This window comes from Amphichorda felina (assembly GCF_050947745.1).
Source record: "Amphichorda felina strain 45539 chromosome Unknown scaffold_9, whole genome shotgun sequence".
Taxonomy (NCBI): Eukaryota; Fungi; Ascomycota; class Sordariomycetes; order Hypocreales; family Bionectriaceae; genus Amphichorda; species Amphichorda felina.
Window position 1 is genome coordinate 1,963,717 of NW_028145041.1, and position 22,085 is coordinate 1,985,801.

The window sequence follows — 22,085 nt, forward strand, 5'->3', positions numbered from 1 at the left end:
TTATAAGCTGACATAGTTGATCGGAGAGCCCCAAGGCCCTTATTTTCGACAAATTTGTGTTCCTTGACCCCCTCCCCCCCTTTCATTTTTCTTATCGTCTTTGCCATCCATCATTTTTCTTCCATGACAACGACCCGAATGCTCACACCCCTCGGCGCATCTCCGTCAAAGGACTGGTTATCAGGAGGCAATCCCACCAAAAGCCCCCAAACACCAAAGCCACGTGTAAGTCACATGGAAGATCCGTTTAAACAGGCTGAGGCGCTTGCCAAAGACATTGCCTCTGATAGAGGAGCAATGCAAGCCCAGCCTAGAGGCATTAGGGCGAAATCTAACAAGCGGCAGCTAAGCCGACAGTCACATTTGGCCGAGTCCTTGGATTTTCTCTAGGAACATAACCATCGCAACGACTATAAAGATACAATTGGTACATTCCCACGCAAAGCGGGAAAAGAGGCGATGGATCTCTCTCCAGGTAGGACAGAACCCCTTTAGCTATCCGGCAACAGAGTGTTTTGGCTGACGAGTGCGACATCCAGATTCCCTCTCTGGAGATTCCAACTTGTCATCGGTGCATGAAGTCGAATATGTGACACGCTCCGACCTGGTCTCTGCTCCCGGGGAGATTCCTCTGTACGGCTACCAGGGCGCCACCACGTTCAAGCCTGAAAGCCTAAAGTCGTACCGGTCTGCCGTCCGCGCACTCCTGTCTGTGAGGTACGGGGAGCGCCGCCACTTCTCGCTTGTCTGGTACAACAAGAACGACACGGTATGCGACAGCATTGACGACACCATTCCCAAGACGGACGCAGCAGAAGTGGACGACGTCAGGCCGGACCCCTTACGGGCCCTAGTCCTTAGGTTCCTTCGGGAGTTCTTGGAACGCGGAGCTGGCCAGCACCTCTTTGTCATGCTCCGCGCCGAAGGTACCCCTTTTCACTGGAGGCCTAGCGAGTACGAACTACGGACCAATGTTGTCGCCATGGTAGACAGAAACGCTCACAGGAAATCAATTTCATACCTCTGGTTCCCAGTCGCCTCTGCTATCCCCGGTCACACGCCGATACACTGGGACATGGGGAAGTATTCTCAATGCTTCCAGGCGGCACTCACTATCGTGACAGGCGAGCCGTGGAAAGCTGCGGCTCCCTCTTTGCCGCTAGAGATTGGGCTTGGTGCCGCCGGCAAGACCGAAAAATATTGCTGGTTTCATCAACCATCCAGTTTCTTGCTGTCCACCCTACACAATCGCATGAAGGAGGGCAGGCTTGGCCGCGTACGGGTCCGAGAGCTACCCCATTCACTCAACGACATCAACATTGTCATGCCCAGCTATTACCCGACCTCTGAAGTCGCAATCAACCAGACCGTCTTCCGATACTCCGCAACAAAGGGAAACGACACAATGGTCCATGAGTTTCTCGCCCAGATCAGGGCTATGATCCGCACGGCGCTCTGTGGAGAGGCGACTTCCACCACGGAGGATGAACGTTTTGGGACAGACCCATATGACGAGGAAGATATTCAACAGATTGCCATCATTGAACTCGACGGCGCGTTGGACACGGAAGGCACAGAGCCCCTCCCGATATGGAGAAACGTCCCCATGGATGCCACTCGCCCCTTGGGTCCCGCGTTAAGACAGGATATCCTCAATGTTATCCGCACGAGTGCAAAGCACGAGCGCTCCATCTACATCCATCCCATCTTCAACCTTGACACGAAAGAGATCTCGCGTCGCGTTCTGGACGGCGGATTAAATTTCTTCTCGCGCCCATGGCGCCTCCCTCTGCCGAGTATCGAAAAGCCCCTTGGGGATTTCTGGAAGTTGGCCCTCTGGCTAGCGGACGCCTCCGGTAAATGGGGGTTTCATCACCGCCAAGAAGATGTCATGTACCTCCAAATCCGCCCTTGCATACCAGAGCCTGCCCTGAGGGCAGGCGTGCAGCCCGCGACGTACTTTGTGCGCCGCGATATGGATAACGGGGATTGGTTTAGCATCCGAACCCAGATCATCACCTGGGAGTGCGAGATTGCCATAGTCGACGCGCGGGATGCGGCCTTTGCTATCAGGCCTCCGGAAACCAACATCTGGGGTCCACGGTACGTTGATGCCTGCCACTTTGGCAAGGTCACACATGACGAAGACCTGGCGGAAGACGATGAGTATTCCGATGACGGCGACGGCTATGGTGATGGTCATGGCGACGGTTCTGGAGACGACAATGACGACCATGATAATCGCGACGACGATGATGATGACGGTCATGATGATGACGACGACGGTGACGGCGACACCCCCGTGGATCACGGATATCTCCATAGAGATGACTTTATCCAAGCTCCTGGTAGCTTGCCAGGCGTCAGCAGGGGGGTCTTGACGCCCACAGAGCAGGTTCGTCTACAGACAGCCTACCGCAACCTGCTTAAAGTAAAGCTGTACCGCGCCATTCCTTGTCCTCAGGAGGACTGCAGTGCCATGTTCAAGCACGGAGAAGCAAAGGAGCTATCGGACCACTACCAGACGCATCACTCCCAGGAACATCACTCCCAGGAACAACCCCCCGGGGAACGTCAACGTCGCCCCCAAGAGAACCAACCCGTGGTAAAATGCCCGTGGTGTGACGAGGTCCTGTCTACCTCGTGGGGGGTTCATAGGAAGGGGAGACATTTCAGGGAGAACCACCGCAAAGAACTCCTCCAAATCCTGGATATTAAGAAGTCCGATATCCCCAGATCAAAGAAACGAAAAGTAAAGGAGCTTGATGACACTTCGTCCCGCCGCCACGAAGATAGTGAGGCAGACAAGGACGCCGGAAGCCTTCCCGAGGACGAGGTCTACTGCTCCCGGTGCCTGAGGGGATTTCCGCCCACAGAGACGAGTGATCCTAATGCACGCCCCTCTAGGGACGATCAGATGAGAGTGAGTTTATTATTTACATATACTACAATGTTTTTTTATGGTAGAGAGTTACCAGACTAACGCGCTGTCTAGTTACACATAGACCCAGACAGACTATGCAGGATCAGGAACGCGCAAGGTTGCTCCGAGAATCTCCCCAACATTACCGGCTGGATCCGACGCAAAGATCTGCAGAGGAAGATTGGCGGAGATTCGCTGCACAATCTGGCCATACTCAAGCACAAGTTTGTGACACGTTATCCCGGGTACGGTCCCACCATCTACTGGGCCAGCAAACCGACTCTAGCTCCCGGGATGCTAGGCTTGGATCCCAACACGGCCCTCGATGCAGAGGCCGTGCGCCTACCATGGCCACCTATCAGCTCCACAAGAGATGACAAGACGTCCGATATCCAACTCGAAACTATCCAAGAGAAGGCAGATGGCCACGACAAGCACCAGTCTTCCAAGAAACAGAGCTCTCATGCCCCTGAGCCTCGAGACAAACGCCCATCATCATCGAGCCTAGCCCCGTACTCAAAGTCGGCAGGGAAAGTACCCGTCCTCACAGTCAGTGACAGCGACGACTCCCTGGTCTTCAGCTCCTCCGAGCAACTGGACACACCCGCCACCACGCCCCAGAGCCGAAAGTACAACCGGAAGCGCCTCCGCGAGGAAAAAGACGGGCCGTACGCTTACGTGAGCGACCCGGACTCGGCCGACGATCTGCAGCCCGATGTTGATGACTTGATACCTTTTAAACTCCAGCGCCTGAAACCCCCCATTTACCGCCCATTGCAGACTGGGCCTCCACCGAAGGAGGTGCTTCAGTTCGACGTGAACGGCACGGCGAATTACAAGCGTCGGCGTGTCGAGGATCCGACATATCGTCCCTCGAAGGGTGATCCCACTTCTGAGGATGACGAGTTGCAATTCAATGTCGATGACCAGGCGCCGCACAAACCTCGACGCATAGTGGATCCCACATATTGCCCTACGCAGGCCGAGCTCCAAACTCCAGAAGTAGATGTCCTCGTGGAAAAGCCAAAACCAACTGCAAAGGGAAGGACAGTCGGCAAGGCCAAAGCTACGCCGAAGACAACGAAGGGCAAGGCTCCTGCGGCGACTGTCGAAGAGGTGGTGATAGAGACGGTGTCGAGGACGTCCAAGCTATCGGCAGCACCAAAGAAAGCAACTACAACCAAGAAGAAGACGGCACAGAAAGTACCGGCCAACAGACGGGTTACCCGATCCGTATCCAAGGCGGCTAAGGAGAGGGGTGAACCGAGTTTATTAGAATAAGGGTAAAGGGGTTATGGGATGAAGGGATCCTGGAGTCGGGGATATATAGCCTGCTTAGATATTGGTATTTTATTATGCTCTAGTGCTTTGATTATCTCGGATTTATACTCTTTTGCTGAGCATATGGTTTGCTGTTTATATTAACACATTATTATACACCAAAAAAATGCTCCATACTGGCACAATTGGTGCTTTGGTTGGGTAGGTGCTCTCCAGATTTGATGTTGCTGGGCATCCAACTCGACGTCGTACGATCCCCATGAATTGTCGTAGAAGACCCCATTCGATTTGATGTGACTACTATTTAATCTCGTGTGTCCCGCCTGGCTGTTTTTTTAGTGATCCCTTGGAAGTCGGAGTGGCAATGTACATGCAGTGCGTAGAACTAATATGCCTTATACACTATGAGCATGTATGCCGGCCAACAGCCATCATAATGACGGGCCTTTAAGGAGGGATAACACCACGAAGGCCCAAAGGGAGTCGAAACCCCCACCCCATTTCCTTCTCCCTAAACATCTTTGCACTGAAAAAGCTGTGTGCAAGTCATATTTTGGGACGAGGGACGAAGGGCCCTCGAAAATTTCACCTGATCACATCCCCCGATATCATCGCCGTTGCCATCAACGTCAACATTCATTACCAAATTGGGTGGAGTTCCTGACCAACATGAACCGGCAATCAACAAGACCCTCCCCCCAGGCCATCTGTTCCCGAGTCTGACACCGAGAACCTTGAGGAAGAAGCACCCTAGATCCGAGCATTTTGGCCAGACGAGTCCGTTGGGGCTCCAATGAATCTCCCCGCCAAACGCCTACTCCCCAATGTCAACACACCAGAGTACCACACATTCAGATGGCTGGCGTTGAAGAAGACGAATGAAGAAGCATTACAAGTGCAGTCGCTTTCTCCCTCTTCCAACGGGCACTTTGTGTATTAGGCCCAAGATTCTGTGATTGTCTGTCCCCACACATCGTCATGTTGAATACGATGCTTGCATCCAACTGTCATTGACGATAGCCACCCACAGTGATCAGAGTCTCGTCTTAACTGAATTTACAGCTCGAGTTTCAAGCCGATTTTGATCATCTTTATCGAATGATGAGCGACATGGTACCCGCAATTTCCGAAACGTGCACAAGGATCATCACACTCCTTATGAACTTCCGCGGCCAAATCAAGACGGTCGCGAAGACTGTTCGAATAATGCACGATGAGTGGACAAGAAGAACCTACTCAGGAAAAGGGGTAAGTGTGCACAAGATTTGACTTCATGGGTTTGCCAATACTAACCTGGTCGCAGCTATACTATGATACGTTCCTTCAGCTAAATTCGCATGTTTCAAAACTAGTGCCATGCTTATACGCTTGATGGACAGGGACGGTAATTGATATCATACGCTGTAGCTAGGCTCATGACTGTTGATTTATTAATTCAGTATTTTAATGTTTCATTAATCTCTTCCCTCTCTCTAACGAAAGGCAACAGAGTAAAGCACAAATTTTGTTAGCTGTTTAATTCCACAGAGTCTAAATACATGCATGCATACAAAAAGACAACAACAAACAGGGCCCAACCAGCGTCACAACTCAAGAGTCACCCAAGTCTATCTCCGCCTTTCCGACTTCTCTGCCACCGTGTAGAATGCGGAAGACCAAGTGGCCCATCTCATCGTTGAGCCGGATATTGAGTGTCAGAGAAATACTGTAGTGGGTGACACCGTCTACGACAGCGCTGCGAACCTTGGTGTGGTCGAGCCGATCAAGAGAATACACGACTCTTCCGACCTTTTCGATACCTGTGTCCATAGTTAGCGCATGATACAATACGAGACTTCCGACTACTTGCGGTCATTTTCAATGGTCTCGGGAGCATCATCCAAGCTACACGAGTACAAGTCGTGCGTGGCAGTCTTTGGTATTCTCCCCACGTAATAGTAGAGAAACTTGGAATTAATTTCCGTGGTCTTGTCAATCACAGCCCCCTAAATCACAGCCAGAATCAGTGTTAGCCGTGACTCCTAAAACTACCCAATCAAGGATAAAATTAATTACTGCGGGAGGGGGAGGGCTTGCCTTGCCGATCTTCCAGAACATGAATCCCGTGAGCCACTCTCCGCCATCCACATAATCTGTCCATACGTATCTCTTGGTTCCGTCGTAATCGCCATGAAGGAACGGGTTATAGAGGTGACTTAGTGTATGGCCATAGTGTCTCCGACATCTCTTCTCCCGCACAATAGAGCCTTCTAAGCCGCGGAGCACTGCGCCACAGACCACAGCGGACCATCTGACTTGTCAGCTTTTGTAGGCGACACACGGAACCAGGCCACTTACGCGCCAGATATGGGCGTGGCGAGATGTATATCTCTCGATTCGCACCATTCGGATATGGATTCCCTCAGGTAAGGAGACGACCCAAAGCCACCAACGAGGACAATTGTTGAAATGGGGGTTTCGTTCTCGCGCTCGACCTGCGACACTTGCTCGTCAATCAGATTAAGGACCATGTCCACAACAGGGTCAAAGAGAGACCTGTAATCCTCATGATCAAGCAAGACAGAAGAAGATCGCTTCTCGTAGTATCTTCCCAAATTGAGGGTTTGCTTCAGGTGCGGCATGTGAAGAGGGATCCTGTGTGCCCGTCGGCCGGGAGTCTTCCTGCTGAAGTCCTTCTTCTTCAATTCGAATTGGTCCATGAATGGGCTGCCGGGGCCAATCTGTTTGGAATCCAGCAGAGTGAATGCATCCCCAAATCGCTCGCCAAGAAGCTTGAACAAGTTTCTGTCCACGAAGGTTGCTCCGCATTTGCCCGCTTCAAGTAGTTAGCACTCAGATATCTGCATATTGAAGTGATTTCTATGTCTCTCCACTTACCCACTCCAACAGCAATTTCTCTGAGCTTTATCGTGGGTTGAGTCCGTTCAATTTCGTAGGTCGTGATATCCTAGTATCAATGCTTAGCTTGAACCTTTCTTGCATCTCATATCAAATATCAGACTCACCACTGTTCCGCCACCGCAGTCGCAGACCAAGACCCCAGTGTTGGGCTGTAATTCTGTAAGCGAGACTCAAGCTGGAACAGCCTCATCAAGAATTCACATACACGAACAAAGCTCTCTAGGCGGTGTATGTTGGACTTGAGTGCATAATGCGCTGCAGCCTCAGATTCGGGAATGAGCATGATCCTGTCCATTGATCTTGTCCCAAAGCCTGCGTCCATGGCTGCTTTCTTTGTCAAGAGCTTCGCCCTCTCACTCCAAGACGCTGGGACCGTGAGCCAAAAGTCAGTGGGCAGCTCCTGTGCGCCAAGTTTCTCGTTCCGTGCATCCTCAAACATCTTGTGCATTCCCTTCAGGTACTCTGTCGCCACGTCTTTGGCCGATTTTCCCTTGGGAAGCTGCATCATCTCGCCGCCGCTCTGGAGATACAGGTCAGGATCATCATAGTCTGACAGAAGTGCGGACTCGTCGAGGAGTAGCTTAGTTAGGGCATAGATCTTCATTCCCGGCTCAATCTGGTACCCCCATGCGTTGCCATGGAGCTCGGGATTCTCATTCTTTAAAGCAATCCTTGTGGGGGCTTTCACGCAGTGCTCGGCGCTGTGGGAGGATGCGCCTGGGTACTTGGTCCAGGGGAAAATGTCTTTGAAGTCTGCTGCGTTGGAAAGAGCGAAGCTAAGGCCTAACACAGCGTACCGTTAGTCGACAAATGCAAGTCAATAGGTAAAGTGTCAGGCCTACCAGAATATGTTGTCCCGTAATCGATCCCAACAATGAGTTTGGTGCGATTCGTAGCGACAGCCATCGCCTCTTAGATCGCGAATGTCATGCAGAATAGATGATGAGTGGCCGAGTGGTGTTGGAATGAATCGAGGAGTTGCAAAAGAGTGCGGCTTCCAAAAGACGGAATGACGCTTGTATTTATATCTTACTAGAGAAGTCCAAGAAGCATCCAGCTACCTAGCTATGATTGTGAGCGCCAGATGTTTCTTTTTCTGTCGAAGAGCAAACTACGCTCACATTGCTGTGACCACCTCTAGGCACCTATTTCTGTTTCTCTGCAGAAGAAAGAACAACGCCGAGCTCTCTGTGGGCAAGGCCGCCTTATGTACGTTTTGCAGGCAAAGAGAGACAACAAACCTCAGTTTACTATCCTTGTAGCTGCATGTCTGTTCTGCTGCAGAAGAGATAACAAAGCTGAGCCAGCTACGATTACAGCCAAACGTCTTTTTTCCTGCAGAAGAGCAAATAACTCTTAGCTAGGGAATTATGCTTGCAATAATTCACACTTTGCACAATGCACTATGGAGACATGGTTTGCCACAGATCTAACATGTACTGGCATAAATATAATCAGAAGATGAAGTTGTGGTGCTTCGATGCTGCATACAATCGGTGCACTCAATGCTATCAACATCCAACATGGGCGGGAAGGTTCTCGATTGCGGTGGACCGAACTAGGAAATCTCTACATTCTAACCAACACTCCTTTTAGGTGTCTTTCTTGAGTCTTCCCCATAATAGCTCATTCTCGTACAACTAGCCTCAATTCCGAATACTGTCTCTCGCGCTGCTCTCCTGGCTGTTGAATTTCATCGTGGACTTTAAATCACTTTCCTTGGCGTCTCGCCAAAACCTGAATGTAGGCCTTAAAGCCCTTGATTGGAAGTCTCTGGTTCTTTTTTTGTCCGGTTTTGCAGAAATGCTGCCTACGGACTTTCCGAAACAGCCTGGGAGGGTTGTATGGACTTCATCGGAGGCCCTTCGCCACGAGGTAAGTCACCATTGCCACCACTCATCTCGCTATCAATACAGAAAAGATTCATCTTAACAAGCCACCAACATAGGTCCGTCTCCTTCAGAGTCACCTGTCCAAACGGGATTTAGTCCCAGTGCCTCCCACAGGTTGTCTAACCCATACCGAACCTGCATTGCCAGGGACTGGCGTGGCAAGGTACGGCCAGACCGCGGTCGGACTACAGATTCAGCAGTCGCAAGACAAAGTCTCGTTGAGAAGGCTTGAAATTGGGAACATGCTTGCACGATTTGGACGTTTCTTTGGGATACGCGAAGGCCACAGTCAGGCAGTCCCAGTAGAGCATACCGATCTCCTGAAACAACTCAGACATATGGAAGATGTCAACAAAAGATTGTCACAACATCTCGAAGACTGCCGTCAAAAGATAGCAGCAATGGACAGCAGACATACCCGAGAGGCTCAGACCAAGGAGCATCATTTTAGACAAGCCGTGGCACACGTCCAGGCCAAACTAAAACGATCAAACGACGACGTGGCTTCACTACAGAAGAGAGTAGGCGAGGATGAAGCAAAACTCAGCAAAGTATGTGCGTCTGCTGTGTCAACGCTGGCACAGGATGTTTCGAGAGATGTCCCAGACGATGTCGTGAAAAGCGACATCAGCAAGTTTTTCCAAGGAGATTTCTTTTCATGGTGCGCCGACACGTGCGCCACAGGAGTAGCACAACAAGAATCTGTGGCCTCATTCTTGCGCAGCATCGGCATCATCAATAGCACTCAGGACTACGAGAATGCGCCGCGAGACTTGCAGTTTGACATGAATTTGTCTGATGGGAGCAGCCCCTTGGTGCTTCTTCAGGCGGTGCTATCCGCAGTTCTCTGTGAGACATTCCTAACCAACCCGTTCTTTCTTGCTGAAGAGACAGCAGACGGCCTGAAGGAGTTCGAAACGGCACTTTCCATTGGTTAGTTTCTAATTTCATTAGCATGTCCATCATCTCTGTACTTTATTGCTAATAAGTACATTTGGAGAGTATAGGCTCAAGAGCAGTTGCGGTTGATTGGAGGCTTCAGACGTTGGAATGTCTGGAAAAGATTGCCCCGTTCAACCCAGCACTAGCCTTAAAAGATCTTGCCCAACTCTTCACAGACTTCGCCCGCCTATCCCTCAGGCTGTCGAAGATCCGTACCACCATTAGTGTCCTAGGGATGCCTCGCCTCGCTGATGAAGAGTTTCAGCTTGAGTCCAGTCTGGTTCAGGGCGAGCCAACTGTCGTGTCTGCACTGGGTGAGCGGTTGAACGGTCGTCCCATTGGTGTAGTCATCCGCCCACTAATTATTTCGGAGCCGGTCGTGCCAGAGGATAAGCCTCAACAGCAGGTTATTTGGTCCAAGGCCATTGTCTGGGTATCTGGGAAATGATAGTTGTTCAGTGATGATACGGAGGTAGAGTCTAGCCAAAAATTCCAACCCCGACCTCTAGGACTCCATTTGCTGTGAATTATCCTTAGCTGTTGTCGATGTAACCCAAGTCTTTGTTATAACTCATGCTTCACGATTGTCGGACCTGCTCGGAGCGATATTAAAAACCTGCCCTTTAAGGAATAAAGCGCTCTGCTCATATCAGTGCATCAATTTTGTTCAGCGGATATTACTTATTATTTAATACCCGGGCATTTCCTAGGTCAAAGCTGCGACAGTTGTCAAGAGTACAGAGTAGGTACATACGAAAGCAAATTTCAGATCAGTTTGTTTCGATTTCAACGACCCGAGCTCATTGGTCTTGTTCATACAAGTTTCTAGCCTAAAAATATTCGGCTTCGAAATCTTCACAACCATAAACGTCTCAAGACTAACACTGGTGAGCACCATGGCACCAATTTCTCGTGCTGCCACATGCAGACTCCTTATGGCCACTGCAAGATTCCCTTGAATTAAGCATGACTGTGCATCATTGTCTACATCCAGTCTATTATGGGATAAATCTCTCCCAAAACGCCGCCCTGTCCATGTTCCAAGAGTTTCCGATCAGGGTCGTATACACGGCACCTGAAAATGCCGATAGCCTCATTGAGACTGCCTCGCAGTGAAAAGCAAACGAGCTAGATGCAACCATAAGTCCTCCAGTAACGCCAATTCCCATTGCATGAAAGTCCAAATCTTCAACTTGATCCCTTTAAAGTTCGTCGATAGCCTTGAGAAGCACACCCATTCCATCCTCGGCAAAGTCTCCCTTGTCTCCCAGCAGCGAACCCACATCGCTGAGGATTCCCAGCGGGATGTAGCACCCCGTCTTTGCCTTCTCAAGGCTGTCCTTAAGGCGGCTCGTGTGTTCCCACTCACGCGCTGCTATCTCCGCCCGTTCGATGACCCGGCTAGAAATTCCACACATGGCAGCGCAGTGCATGCCAAAGCTGCCCTCGGCAACGCCGTTCTCCAGCTTGTATAGGAATGTCACGCGGCGCTCTTCCTCGTCAACGTGAATCTGCATGCGTCTGGCGAGGATCTCGGGATGGTGTTCAAACTCGGTTGCCAGCGAGTGGTAGTGAGTGGCGAAGAATCCCACGCAGCCAATGTGAGTAGCAACGTGATGGAGTACCGCCTGGGCCACGGCGACACCGTCATAGGAGCTGGTACCCCGGCCGAGCTCGTCCAGGATGACGAGGGATCGTGGGGTAGCCTCAGACAGAATCTTCTTGGTCTCAGAAAGTTCCACAAAGAAGGTTGACTGGGCGGCAAAGATGTTGTCGTTGGCACCAAGTCGCGACATGATGCGATCGACTGGGGTCAAGCGGGCCGATGTGGCTGGGACAAAGCACCCAACCTGCGCCATGATCACGGCGATGCACGACTGGCAACTCATTAGTACACCTGTCATGAGGAGAAATTTTGGTTCCAACTTACCATTCTAAGAACCGTTGATTTGCCTGCCGCGTTTGCGCCAGTCAACAAGTTGATCTTGGCCTGATCGCCGCCTAGCTTGATGTCGTTCGGGATGAAGTCGTCAACTGAGTTAATCATGCACGGGTGGCGCAGCTCCTCGAACTCAACTACACTTCGATCCTCGTCAACAAAGTTGGGACGGCAGCTCGGCTGTCCCAGGGATGAAGAGGCCTTGGCCAAGCTAACGAGGCAATCCAGCTGAGCAACGATCTTGATGGCCTTGAGCCAGGTGTCGTAGTCAACGTCAAACTTCTGGAAGAACCGGGCCGCAACCTCCTTGACCAGTTGAGAGTGCGTCTCCTCAGCCTCTTGCAAGTCACGGACTAAGCGCGTCAGCTCGGGGAAATACCAGCGTCTGAGGTCCTTGGTTGCCGACATCTGGCGCCAGTCAGACGGAACCTTGACGCTCTTGGGGGCCTCCATCTGGTAGATTTCCTTGCCGACATCGGTATACTTCAATGTTCTGCACTTGAGGGCCGCTTTCTTCTCGTCTAGCAGATCCTTCAACTTGGACTTGATCTCCTCCATGCGGTCCAGGCTCTCATCGAAATCTTCTTCAATCCCACGCTCGGGAATGAGCAGTTTCTCCTCGCGCGCTTTACGGTGGTCAAATGCCGTCCTCCAGTAGCTGAGTGGCTCTTCGAGGCTTGGCATGGCCGAAATGAGCTGGTCCACGACACCCTCGCCTCCCTTGAAAGCTGACAGCAGACTCATTGTGTACTCAATCTGCTCAAAGCCATCGAGCACGCGAACAAAGTCTTCCGGTTTGCAAGCGCCAGCATGAATACGAGAGATTAGACGCTCAAGATCCGGCATCTTGACGAGTTGCGACGCGAACTGCTCCCGCACAGACGGGTCGCTGTTGAGCATCTCGACAGCATCCAGACGGTCGTTGATACGACGAATGTCGCAGAGTGGGTGGGCAACCCATTGACGAAACATCCGCTTACCGAAGGGAGTAACGCACCTATTAAGCAGGCTAAACAAGGTTCCCTCGGTGCCTCCGTTGACCGAGTTGGCAAAGAGCTCAAGGTTAACCAGGGTCTGTCCGTCAAGAATGAGCGTGCCATTCTTCTGGATCGGACTGTAGGGCTCGAAGTTTCCCTGAGACAGCAGTGGCCGCTCGAGCTTCAGGAACTTGAGGTATGACACCAGTCCTCCCACCGCTGACATGACCAGGTCATCGTCCTTGTACTGCTGCAGCGTCTCTGGCCAGACTTCCTCGGAACCATCCTGGGTGGCAAAGTAGCTACCGCAGTTCAACTCACGCCGCGTAGTATCAGCATCCCAGAACTCTGTAACAGGCTTCAAATGCGTCCAGATGGTCGTAGGGCTGGTGTTGTTCTTGAGAATTCGCAGAGTCTTGGTTGACACGTGCGACTTTTCGAGCAGCAGCTCCCTCGGGATTGTCTGGGCTACCAAAGTCTCAAACTTGGTGCGGTCAATGTCGTCGACAAATCCAGAAAGATGGAACCGGCCAGTCGCCGTATCTGCAAACGCAATACCAAACGCGGGTAGTCCGTCAACAACAGATTCCTTGATTGCCACGCAGTATGCTGCCATGTCGTCCTGAAGCATACCACCATCAACGAGCGTACCCGCCGTCAGGACGCAAGCAAGTTCACGGGTAATGACCTTGTCAGCCTTCTTCCCGCTCTTATCCTGACGCTCGCGCATCTCCTTACCCAGGTTCGTCTCCATCTGGTCCACCCGCGCAACCTTGTACTGCTTGGCAACGAATTGGTTGACCCAATGGTCCAAGGAGCTCTCGGGGACTCCGACCATGCGCATGTTGACTCGATCCGTCATCTTGAAGTCGAACTCCTGGTGACCAATGGTGGCATCATTCTCGTAGAGTTCGTAGAATTTTCCCTTCTTGAAGAACACGATCGTGTCCCAGAGATTCTGCTTGATCTCCCAGTACTGCTTCTCGAAGGGTGAGAACTTATTCCACTGCATGGGCGGAATGTAGATGGTTCGAGGGTCGTACTCGGGGTCTCCACGCCCGCGCTTCTCCTTGTCGCGGATGTTGGCCAACCAAGCGTACCGATCCTCTGGCTCTCTTGTGTGTGCCTTTTCCTTGGTCTTGGGATCCTTCACACGATCGGCCGGCTTCACCACGGGGTGTTTGTCGGCGGAGTCGGGGTCGTAGTTCCACTGATTTGCAGTTGATGATGGAAGGTCCCCCATCAGCTCGTCAGCGCCCAGGTCTGACAGTTCTTCCTTTTCGGGTGCAGGAGGGGATATATTGGATCGCTTGCGGGAGGCCGGGGGTTTAGAGGGCCGCTTGCGCTTCTTCGACTTGCTAGTAAACTCGTCCGAGTCGTCTGAGGCGACAAAGTCATCCATGTCATCTACCAGTGTTAGTTCGCATAGCTTAGCTTGGTGGGAAAAACTAACCATCTTTATCTTCCTCAGAAGCTTCCTCGCCCTCGCCATATTCATCTTCGTCTTTGACGACTTTTCGCGCCCTACTGCGACGTCGTGCTTGAGAAGCTGCCCCATAGGCAAATGGCTCGTCATCGTCGTCCGACGATTCGGCGTAGCTAACAACCTTCTTCGACTAGAGCCTATTAGTGGATGCTATTCGTCACGACCAGGAGCCATACCTTTCGAGAGGGACTGGTGGTCGAGGCCTGCCGCGACTTGGACATCGTTGTGGGCGAAGACGGCGCCGCCTCGTGCGTGTTCTCCTGCGAGCTCGGCGGCTCCGGGGCGTCGCTGCTAGGGACGGGTGTGGATAGCTTCGCCTTGGCGGAGAAGGCGGGTTTGGGCTTGGGTAGAGAGTTGGCTTTGGTGGTCTCTTTCAAACAGGTGGAGGGACCGGGGGAGACCTTTGACAGCGGCGAGGACGCAGGGCCAGGCGAGGACTTCTGGAAGAAAGACATGATCGATCGTTGTTTGGCCGATGAAGAAGCTGAGTTGCCGCTGACAGCCTTGGCCGGTGTGCGAGCACCCCCGGCAGAGGTGGCCGCCGTTCTGTCACCTGCCATGACTTCGGATGATTCTGACGTCGCCTGCGGTGATGCTCCAGCGCTTTGCGAGTCGACTAATTAGGGCATTGACAACTGCTGAGGCAGGTAAAGAAAACTGGTCTAGACGAGTAACAAACCACAGAGAATTGATGCAAATGAAAACGACACTGAGGAATGGACAAGATTAGGGATAGAGGTTTAGAGCTGGGGGCTGAAGACTGGGATTCGAGGATCGTCCCGCGTCGCGCACCGCGTCACGCGTTAAGAGCTGAGCACAGTGCCAGATCACTTCTGACCGTGTCCCGCGCGTAAATTACAGCAGCATTCACACTGTGCGATATCGGCGACAACGTCGAAAAAGACACCAGATTATCCTCAATAATCAGTATTATACATGGCCATGCCGGTACATAATCTGCAAGGTATATAGGGGCCCTGGGAATTTCAAAGACTGAAACATTCAAGCGATTCGCGTATCACGGATCCACAGATGTTTCCTGCCCTGCCGCGTCGGCAGTTCCTCACACTGCCTACCCTACGTTCTGACATCGTTCAGGCATCAGAAGCATCCATGACAGTCATCTCGCCTCACCATGCATGGTAAAAGATTTGCAGATGAAAATATAATACATTTTAACCCTCTTTTCCCTAGTGTAAACAATTTCATGACGATTCTCAGCCGAGCGTTGTGAATTGCACCGTAAGTACACACAGTCTTGCTGATTTCGCCAAACCGACATTGTCAACAGTGTCCCATGATGCAAAAAATAGGTAGCATAGGATCTGATTTAGAGCTCAATTTGTGTAATACCTTTAATTAATATGGTTAATGCCCCGGTTTCTGAAATTAGAATACCTGATGGCTCCTCCCAAACGCCGTGCCTAAAGGTCGTCATCAATCGTCAATCATCACCTCCGCAGTATCAGCCCAACAAATTTCCCAATAACAAGCAGTAGGAAAAACATCCACAGTCGGAACCCTGTGCTGTGCCCCATCCGCAACCTCTTCCGCGATGCTCTTACGACTCCCGCTGCACGAGGCATACTCACGGCGTCGTATGCCTTGACCGCTTGCTTCAACGTGGTTCCCTTCTTGCATAGCTGCTCGGCCAAGTCCCACCCGTCATTGAGCGCCAGATTGGCGCCGTACCCCGCGAATGGGCTCAGCGCGTGGTTGCTGTCGCCGATGAAGATGACCGGGAGTTTGCCCAAGTCTCCCTCGTGGGCAAAGGGCATCTTATCGCGGGCGTTCATGCACATGACAGTCCCAGGGACGGTGTGGTCGACGATGGTGTCGAAGGGCTCGTGCAACCGGGTGCCTAGTTCTCGGGCGCGTGAAACGACCATCTCCGCCGACTTTTCGCAAGAAGGATCAAAGGCTGGGACCTGATCGTGCTCCATATGCCCAACGGCCCAAACGACGCTGCGCTCGTCGACAGGTGAGTAGAAGCATGATACTCCGTCCCCAGAGAGCTGGAAGCCCCAATCTTCACCCAAGGCCTTTGGCATTGACTGCTCGAATCTCGCCAGGCCGCCTCGAAGCACCGCTCCAGCGTATTGAAGCTGCTCTTCAGGCCGGAGGCTGGTCCTTAGTTTGCTGCTGGCACCGTCTGCCACCACCAACAGGTCACATTCCTGCTCTTTATGTTCACCATCGGCCCCTTTCTGAAGTGTCACTCGCACTCGACCGTTTTCCAATCGCGCAGCCGAGATGCACCGTGTTTCCCACTGGATCGGATTGCTGTTGGAAGACGTGGCGGCATCATGGAGAACTTGCCTAAGCACTTTTCGCGCCACTCGAATGCTCGACGCCGGCAGTCCAGCCATGGGCTTGGGTGTCAGACTGATCCATTCACTCCAGTCTGGACCCCATATCTTGAACGAACCCTTGCCGTCAGCGCCAGACACGGCCTTTCCGACTACGTCGTAGAGTAGGCCAAGCTTTTTGAGGGCAGCGAGCCCGCCAGTCTTGTCGCGGCCCGAGAGAGACAGGCTGTAGCCTTCCCTTTGCCGAGAGACATCTTCGGAGTCTCGTTCGAGGATGATAATGGTTGGCGGGCACAGCGCAGGGTTCCAAAGCTTGCGGAGAGCGACGACAAAGGCGGATCCAGCAATGCCACCGCCAGCCACGACGATGGTCTTGCCCTCGAGGAAGTGCTTGTCATCCCCAGACATGGTGAGGTAAACGTGTTTCTCTATCAGCCAGCTTTGCATCCATTCAAATGGCGGGGGAGATTGCAGATGTCGCAAAGATATAGCATTGGCCAGAGAAACAAATCTGCGCCGCCCGTATTAATACGAAATAGACGAGCTGCCTTTCTTTGACAGGCATGCCACAAGGCCGGACAGAGAGGCGAGTGCAAAGGCCATGGACTCTGCCGCACATCGACATGAAGGTTGTCTGGGGACGGCGTTTGCGGGTTCCACTGAAGTCGGGGAATTTAATTCTGCATACACGTACTTCCTGATCGGGATACGTGACTTACACCCAGAGTGACCCAGTTCCTTGATTTGCAGGGTCAACTGGCTTGGAGGCTCATAGAAGGCCGGGGTTATTTCCGAAATAACGACCATGGATGGCCTCTACTACTGTGTCAATGTTTCACTCCCCGCGGAGGTGCAAGTTTCAACGGTGCTTATTCGGTTGCTAGCTTGTTGGTCTAATGGCATCCTGTGACTCAATAAGAAGAAAGAATTAAAGACACATCACCACCCAAAATGTAGTCCGCCCAGGAAGAGTGATTCGAGACTGCGCTGCCGAGACGATTCGCCAAGATGGGAACTCTGGGTTGGCGTTGGCGTTGGCTGTGGGCAATGGCTGTGGCGGCTGGAACGGATCATGTCTCAAATAGGTATTCTCTTGCGACATTTGGCCGACCTGGAAGAACAAACCCGGCCTGAGGTGAGTTGAATGCCGGCGTTCTCAAAGATTCTTCCTCGTCGCTGATCCAAAGTAAAGGAAGTTTGAAACGCTATCATACACCGTACTCCATCCTTTCGAAGAGACTCCGCATTGAAGACATCTTTTGAAAGCCCGTCTCCGGTGGTCTGGTGCAAGGCTGTCTCATACCCCTGCGCAGAGATCTGAATATTCTCCGGAGCATGAAGAAACGATTCCACAGGCTTGAGTGTGCCAGAGGATCACATACTGGAGCGAAATTACGGGTCCTTCGAATGCAATGGCGTTGGTTGATCTATCTGTCGGTCGTTGACTTCCGGGTTCTCGTCGCAAATCCGAGATGCACAACTTGAATTGACACAGGTCACCTACCAAAAATGTCACCAAGACCCCGCCTTCTCACATGGCGGCTGAGAGTGCCCCTCCAACTCCTCCAAGACCCTGCAGACTTTGGCTGTCGATGAGAAATCCTCCATTTTCCAACCTCACATCTATTGACACCATCACCGCGCACGGGGTCGCCTTAATCCTCCTACCTACGGTCAGAATGGCCGCCGATCTTTCCGCACCCCCCGTTCTCTCCACGCCCGACGACCACATCCTTGAGATTCCCGCCACGGTCGAGACCGCAGCCAAGTCGACCCTCTCCGACGATGCCCTCCGCTCCGTCTACGAGATCCCCCGGACCGTGTCCGAGCTGCGCGCCGGAGGCCAGCGACGCATAGCCCTCCAGTTCCCGGACGACATGCTGTGTGACGCGCCGCGTGTGTCTGAGGCGCTGGGCGCCGAACTTGCCGGTGCGCAGATATTCATCCTCGCCGACACGAGCTACAGTGCGTGCTGCGTCGACGAGGTGGCCGCCGAGCACGCCGACGCTGAGATAGTGGTGCACTATGGGAGGGCGTGCCTGAGTCCGACGAGCAGGCTTCCCGTGATTTATGTGTACACGAGCCGTGACCTGGACCACCAGGCGGCGCTGGAGCGGTTCGAGGGCGAGTTTGACGACAAGCAGGCTAAGGTGATTGTCATGGCGGACCTGATGTACCAGCAACATGTACAGGAGCTGGTGGCAAAGCTCAAAGAGAGAGGGTATACGAATATTCTCGGGACCGAAGTGCTGAGGGACCCAGCCGGTCTGATCCCCAACCGCAGGATACCAGATGCGCCCGAGATGGACCAGGAGACTCTCAAGACATACTCGCTCTTCCACATCTCTGACCCGCCGTCCTCGGTGCTTCTGGCCCTGCACTCGCGCTTCGCGTCGCTGCACATCCTCGCACCCGACTCCTCGGCCGTGGACAACCCTACGATGCGCACGGCGGGCCTGCTGCGGCGGCGGTTCGCGCGCGTGCTGTCCCTCGCGTCGGCGGGCGTGGTGGGCATCCTGGTCAACACGCTGTCGGTGGCCAACTCGCTGGCGTCGGTGGACGCGCTGCGGCGGGCGTGCGAGGCGGCGGGCAAGAAGAGCTACACGGTTGTGGTGGGGCGGCTGAACCCGGCCAAGCTGGCCAACTTCTCCGAGATGGAAGGCTGGGTCGTCATCGGGTGCTGGGAGAGCGGGCTGATTGAGGAGGAGGCCGGGTACTGGCGGCCGGTGGTGACGCCGTTCGAGATGGAGGTTGCGCTGATGAACGAGGAGGACAGGGTGTGGGGCAGCGAATGGTGGGGAGGCATCGAGAAGCTCAGGCTGGAGGATGAGAGGAAGGAGAAGGAGGGGCAAAAGAAGGGCGCGTTTGATGCGGAGGAGCGTATAGAAGTCCAGGAAGGGGATGATGTGGACTCGGATGGAGTCGAGGGGGACGAGTCGCTGCCGCCGGAGTTTGACATGCGCACGGGGAAGCTTGTGAGCCACAGTCGGCCCATGCGCCTTGCGGTACGGAGCGCCGCGAAAGACAAGGCCGATGGTGTGTCGGGCAAGGGGTCGGATGCGCTGATCAAGCGCTCGGCGCCGGGAGAGCTGGCAAGCATCAACGGGGTGGTGAGCCCGGGCGCCGAGTTCCTACGATCGCAGCGAACGTGGGTGGGTCTGGGCAGCGACTTTGCTGAGAACCAGGAGGCGAGCACGGCGATCGAGGAGGGCCGGAGCGGGATAGCAAGGGGATACCATGTAGGGGAGGACGAAAACAGGCATTGATATAGAAGAAATGATACCCAAAATAAGTCAAAGCAAGGTGGTGCCCAGATGGGAAGAAGTTTAAATCATGTGAGAAGTAGTGTATTCTATTATCGGTCGTTCCTCGTTACACCGGCTGACTGCTAGATCAAAAACATGTCGTGAATATATACGGTCAGATATGATGAGCAGATCCAGTTCCTTTCCTTATCCATCCCCGACGTGGCTCATAGTGTCATTGCACATATCGTATTTCCAACTCTTTCGGTTCTTATTCCTTTCTTTTTGTATTTGGGACATTTTTGGCCTTTTTTATTCTTTCTTCGTCGTCATCCTAAACGCCTTGTGTATAGAGCCTCTTCTGTGATACGAGGCTCCTTACACATACACGCGACGGTGCGAGTGGTGGCTGTGCCGCGAGCCTGAGTGGCTACGATGGCGGTGCGAGTGCCGCTCCGAGTGCGAGTGCCTGCTGCGGCGGTCGTCAAAGTCGTCGGTGTGGTGGTCACCGTGCAGGAACGCCGTGACGGTGGTGATGGAGAAGAGGACAATCTCGATGATGGCAAAGGCCCAGGACGCCTTGAGCATGGCGCAGCGCTTGTCGGTGCGCCAGTCGATGTCGGCGCCGGGCCCCGTGACGCGGATGTCGCCCAGGTCGACGGTCCAGTCGTTGCTGGTGGCGGTGACGGAGGTGCAGCCGTGGGAGGCGATGCCGCGTAGGTAGTAGACGCCGGCTATGAAGGCGCCGAAGAAGGCGGCGTCGATGAGGGAGACGAAGCGAGCGTTGGAGGAGGAGCGGTGGTAAGAGAAGAGCGTGAAGATGGTCCAGGCGAGGGCGAGGGTGGAGACAATGAAGAGGACGAGGATGGAAGCCGGGGTCAGGGAGTTGGCTTTTGTGAAGCCGTCGACGAACCAGCCCAACATGCCCACCATGGGAATCTGCTTCCAGTTAGCAAACACTTTCGACTGTGATGGATACTTGGATAGGGACTGACCAGGAGGGTGATCTGGCCGATGCGGTTCGAGACGAAGAAGACTGCGAAGAAGAACATGATGGCGGGGGCGCGCGCGGACGCACGACTTTGTTGGGGTCAGGCTAAGTGGTACGAAGTGGTACGACAGAGTGCGCTATGAAGCTATCGCGAAGATCGGGATACAGGCTGCGACAAAATGCGACAGAATGCGACAGAACGCAATGCGCTGAGCACAAAGCAAACGTGTGGAATGCGGGAGATGCAGGTGTGGAATGGGTGATGCGGGTGCGATTGAGGGCTGACGAGGTTTTGTAGGATGCGATGCAGGGCGCTTCTTGGGCGCGCAGCCACAATGTGAGGAGGTTGGGCAGGTCGGCCACACCAACCGCTCGTTTCAGCGATCAAGATACTGCAGCGCCTTTCCCGATTGGTCAGCGGAATGGTTCTGATTCTTTTCTGCCATGTTTCTATGGATTTGGGGTGGCTGTCCCTGCTGCATTCTACCCGGCGGTTCCTTGGTTCTTTTGTTCCTGGCGTCCTCGCGAGGGTTCTTGGACGGGTGCTGTGCTGTGGTGCTATGTGGTGCTGCGGTGCAGCCGATGATGACGTTGCGTAGCTCTGGCGAGCTCGGCTGAGTCTGACCCCTGCTGATCTCCAGATACTGTGGCTGGTAATGCAAACTAGTCAGTACTACTAGGAATACTTTCAGCATGGCTACCGAATATCGGTGGCAGAGGCACGGATATGTATGCGAGCTCTCTGGGACGGCAAACTACCACAAGGAGAGCACATCATCCATATTGAGGGGCTGCGGACTACGCATACGAGGCATGGGTCCTCATGAAAGTCCCACCCGCCGAGATGCCCACGAGTCTGCGAGACATGATGATGCAAGCTGGGGAGGTTGGTCTCACCCTCAGCCCAGCAGCTGGCAGGGGTCTTAATTGGGGTGGCTGGCGGGGCAACCACTCACCAACCTGGAACTCATGGCCCATGGGTCTCGACCACCACCACCATCATCATCACGACCTCCCTAATAGGTTCACCTCATCAGCGTCATGGGAATTTGTGGACGTCCCGGCTAGAGTCACAAAAAATAGCCAAAATGGGGTAGAATAGGCAATAAAAGACAACACAAAGTACAGCAGCCGAAAGCGATGCAGACCATGATGGGAAGTTGATACCAGATGTTCCCTATTTCACTAATTTGAAAGAA

General features: G+C 53.2%; 6 protein-coding genes across 6 annotated transcripts; 3 read left to right on the plus strand and 3 right to left on the minus strand.

Annotated features, from left to right (window-relative positions):
- Positions 1-459: 459 nt before the first annotated feature.
- ACO1O0_009190 (uncharacterized protein) lies at positions 460-4,204 on the plus strand (the record flags this gene model as incomplete). Its single annotated transcript, XM_083198541.1, has 3 exons — positions 460-475; positions 540-2,923; positions 2,996-4,204. 3 exons carry the CDS (start codon positions 460-462, stop codon positions 4,202-4,204), a joined length of 3,609 nt encoding a protein of 1,202 aa, XP_083046276.1.
- A 2,333-nt stretch (positions 4,205-6,537) lies between these two features.
- Positions 6,538-8,011, minus strand: ACO1O0_009191 (uncharacterized protein; the record flags this gene model as incomplete). The annotated part of the gene is made up of 5 exons (XM_083198542.1): positions 6,538-7,019; positions 7,082-7,151; positions 7,210-7,254; positions 7,311-7,888; positions 7,948-8,011. The coding sequence occupies 5 exons, from the start codon at positions 8,009-8,011 to the stop codon at positions 6,538-6,540; spliced, it is 1,239 nt and encodes a 412-aa protein (XP_083046277.1).
- Positions 8,012-9,398: 1,387 nt separating this feature from the next.
- On the plus strand, positions 9,399-10,387 carry ACO1O0_009192 (uncharacterized protein; the record flags this gene model as incomplete). The annotated part of the gene is made up of 3 exons (XM_083198543.1): positions 9,399-9,548; positions 9,582-9,930; positions 10,116-10,387. The coding sequence occupies 3 exons, from the start codon at positions 9,399-9,401 to the stop codon at positions 10,385-10,387; spliced, it is 771 nt and encodes a 256-aa protein (XP_083046278.1).
- Positions 10,388-11,141: 754 nt separating this feature from the next.
- Positions 11,142-17,058, minus strand: MSH6 (DNA mismatch repair protein msh6; the record flags this gene model as incomplete). Its single annotated transcript, XM_083198544.1, has 5 exons — positions 11,142-11,816; positions 11,870-14,262; positions 14,309-14,471; positions 14,518-14,957; positions 15,930-17,058. The coding sequence occupies 5 exons, from the start codon at positions 17,056-17,058 to the stop codon at positions 11,142-11,144; spliced, it is 4,800 nt and encodes a 1,599-aa protein (XP_083046279.1).
- A 1,271-nt stretch (positions 17,059-18,329) lies between these two features.
- On the plus strand, positions 18,330-19,916 carry DPH2 (2-(3-amino-3-carboxypropyl)histidine synthase; the record flags this gene model as incomplete). The annotated part of the gene is made up of 1 exon (XM_083198545.1): positions 18,330-19,916. One exon carries the CDS (start codon positions 18,330-18,332, stop codon positions 19,914-19,916), a length of 1,587 nt encoding a protein of 528 aa, XP_083046280.1.
- Positions 19,917-20,273: 357 nt separating this feature from the next.
- Positions 20,274-20,947, minus strand: ACO1O0_009195 (uncharacterized protein; the record flags this gene model as incomplete). Its single annotated transcript, XM_083198546.1, has 2 exons — positions 20,274-20,834; positions 20,891-20,947. The coding sequence occupies 2 exons, from the start codon at positions 20,945-20,947 to the stop codon at positions 20,274-20,276; spliced, it is 618 nt and encodes a 205-aa protein (XP_083046281.1).
- Between the last annotated feature and the right edge of the window lie 1,138 nt (positions 20,948-22,085).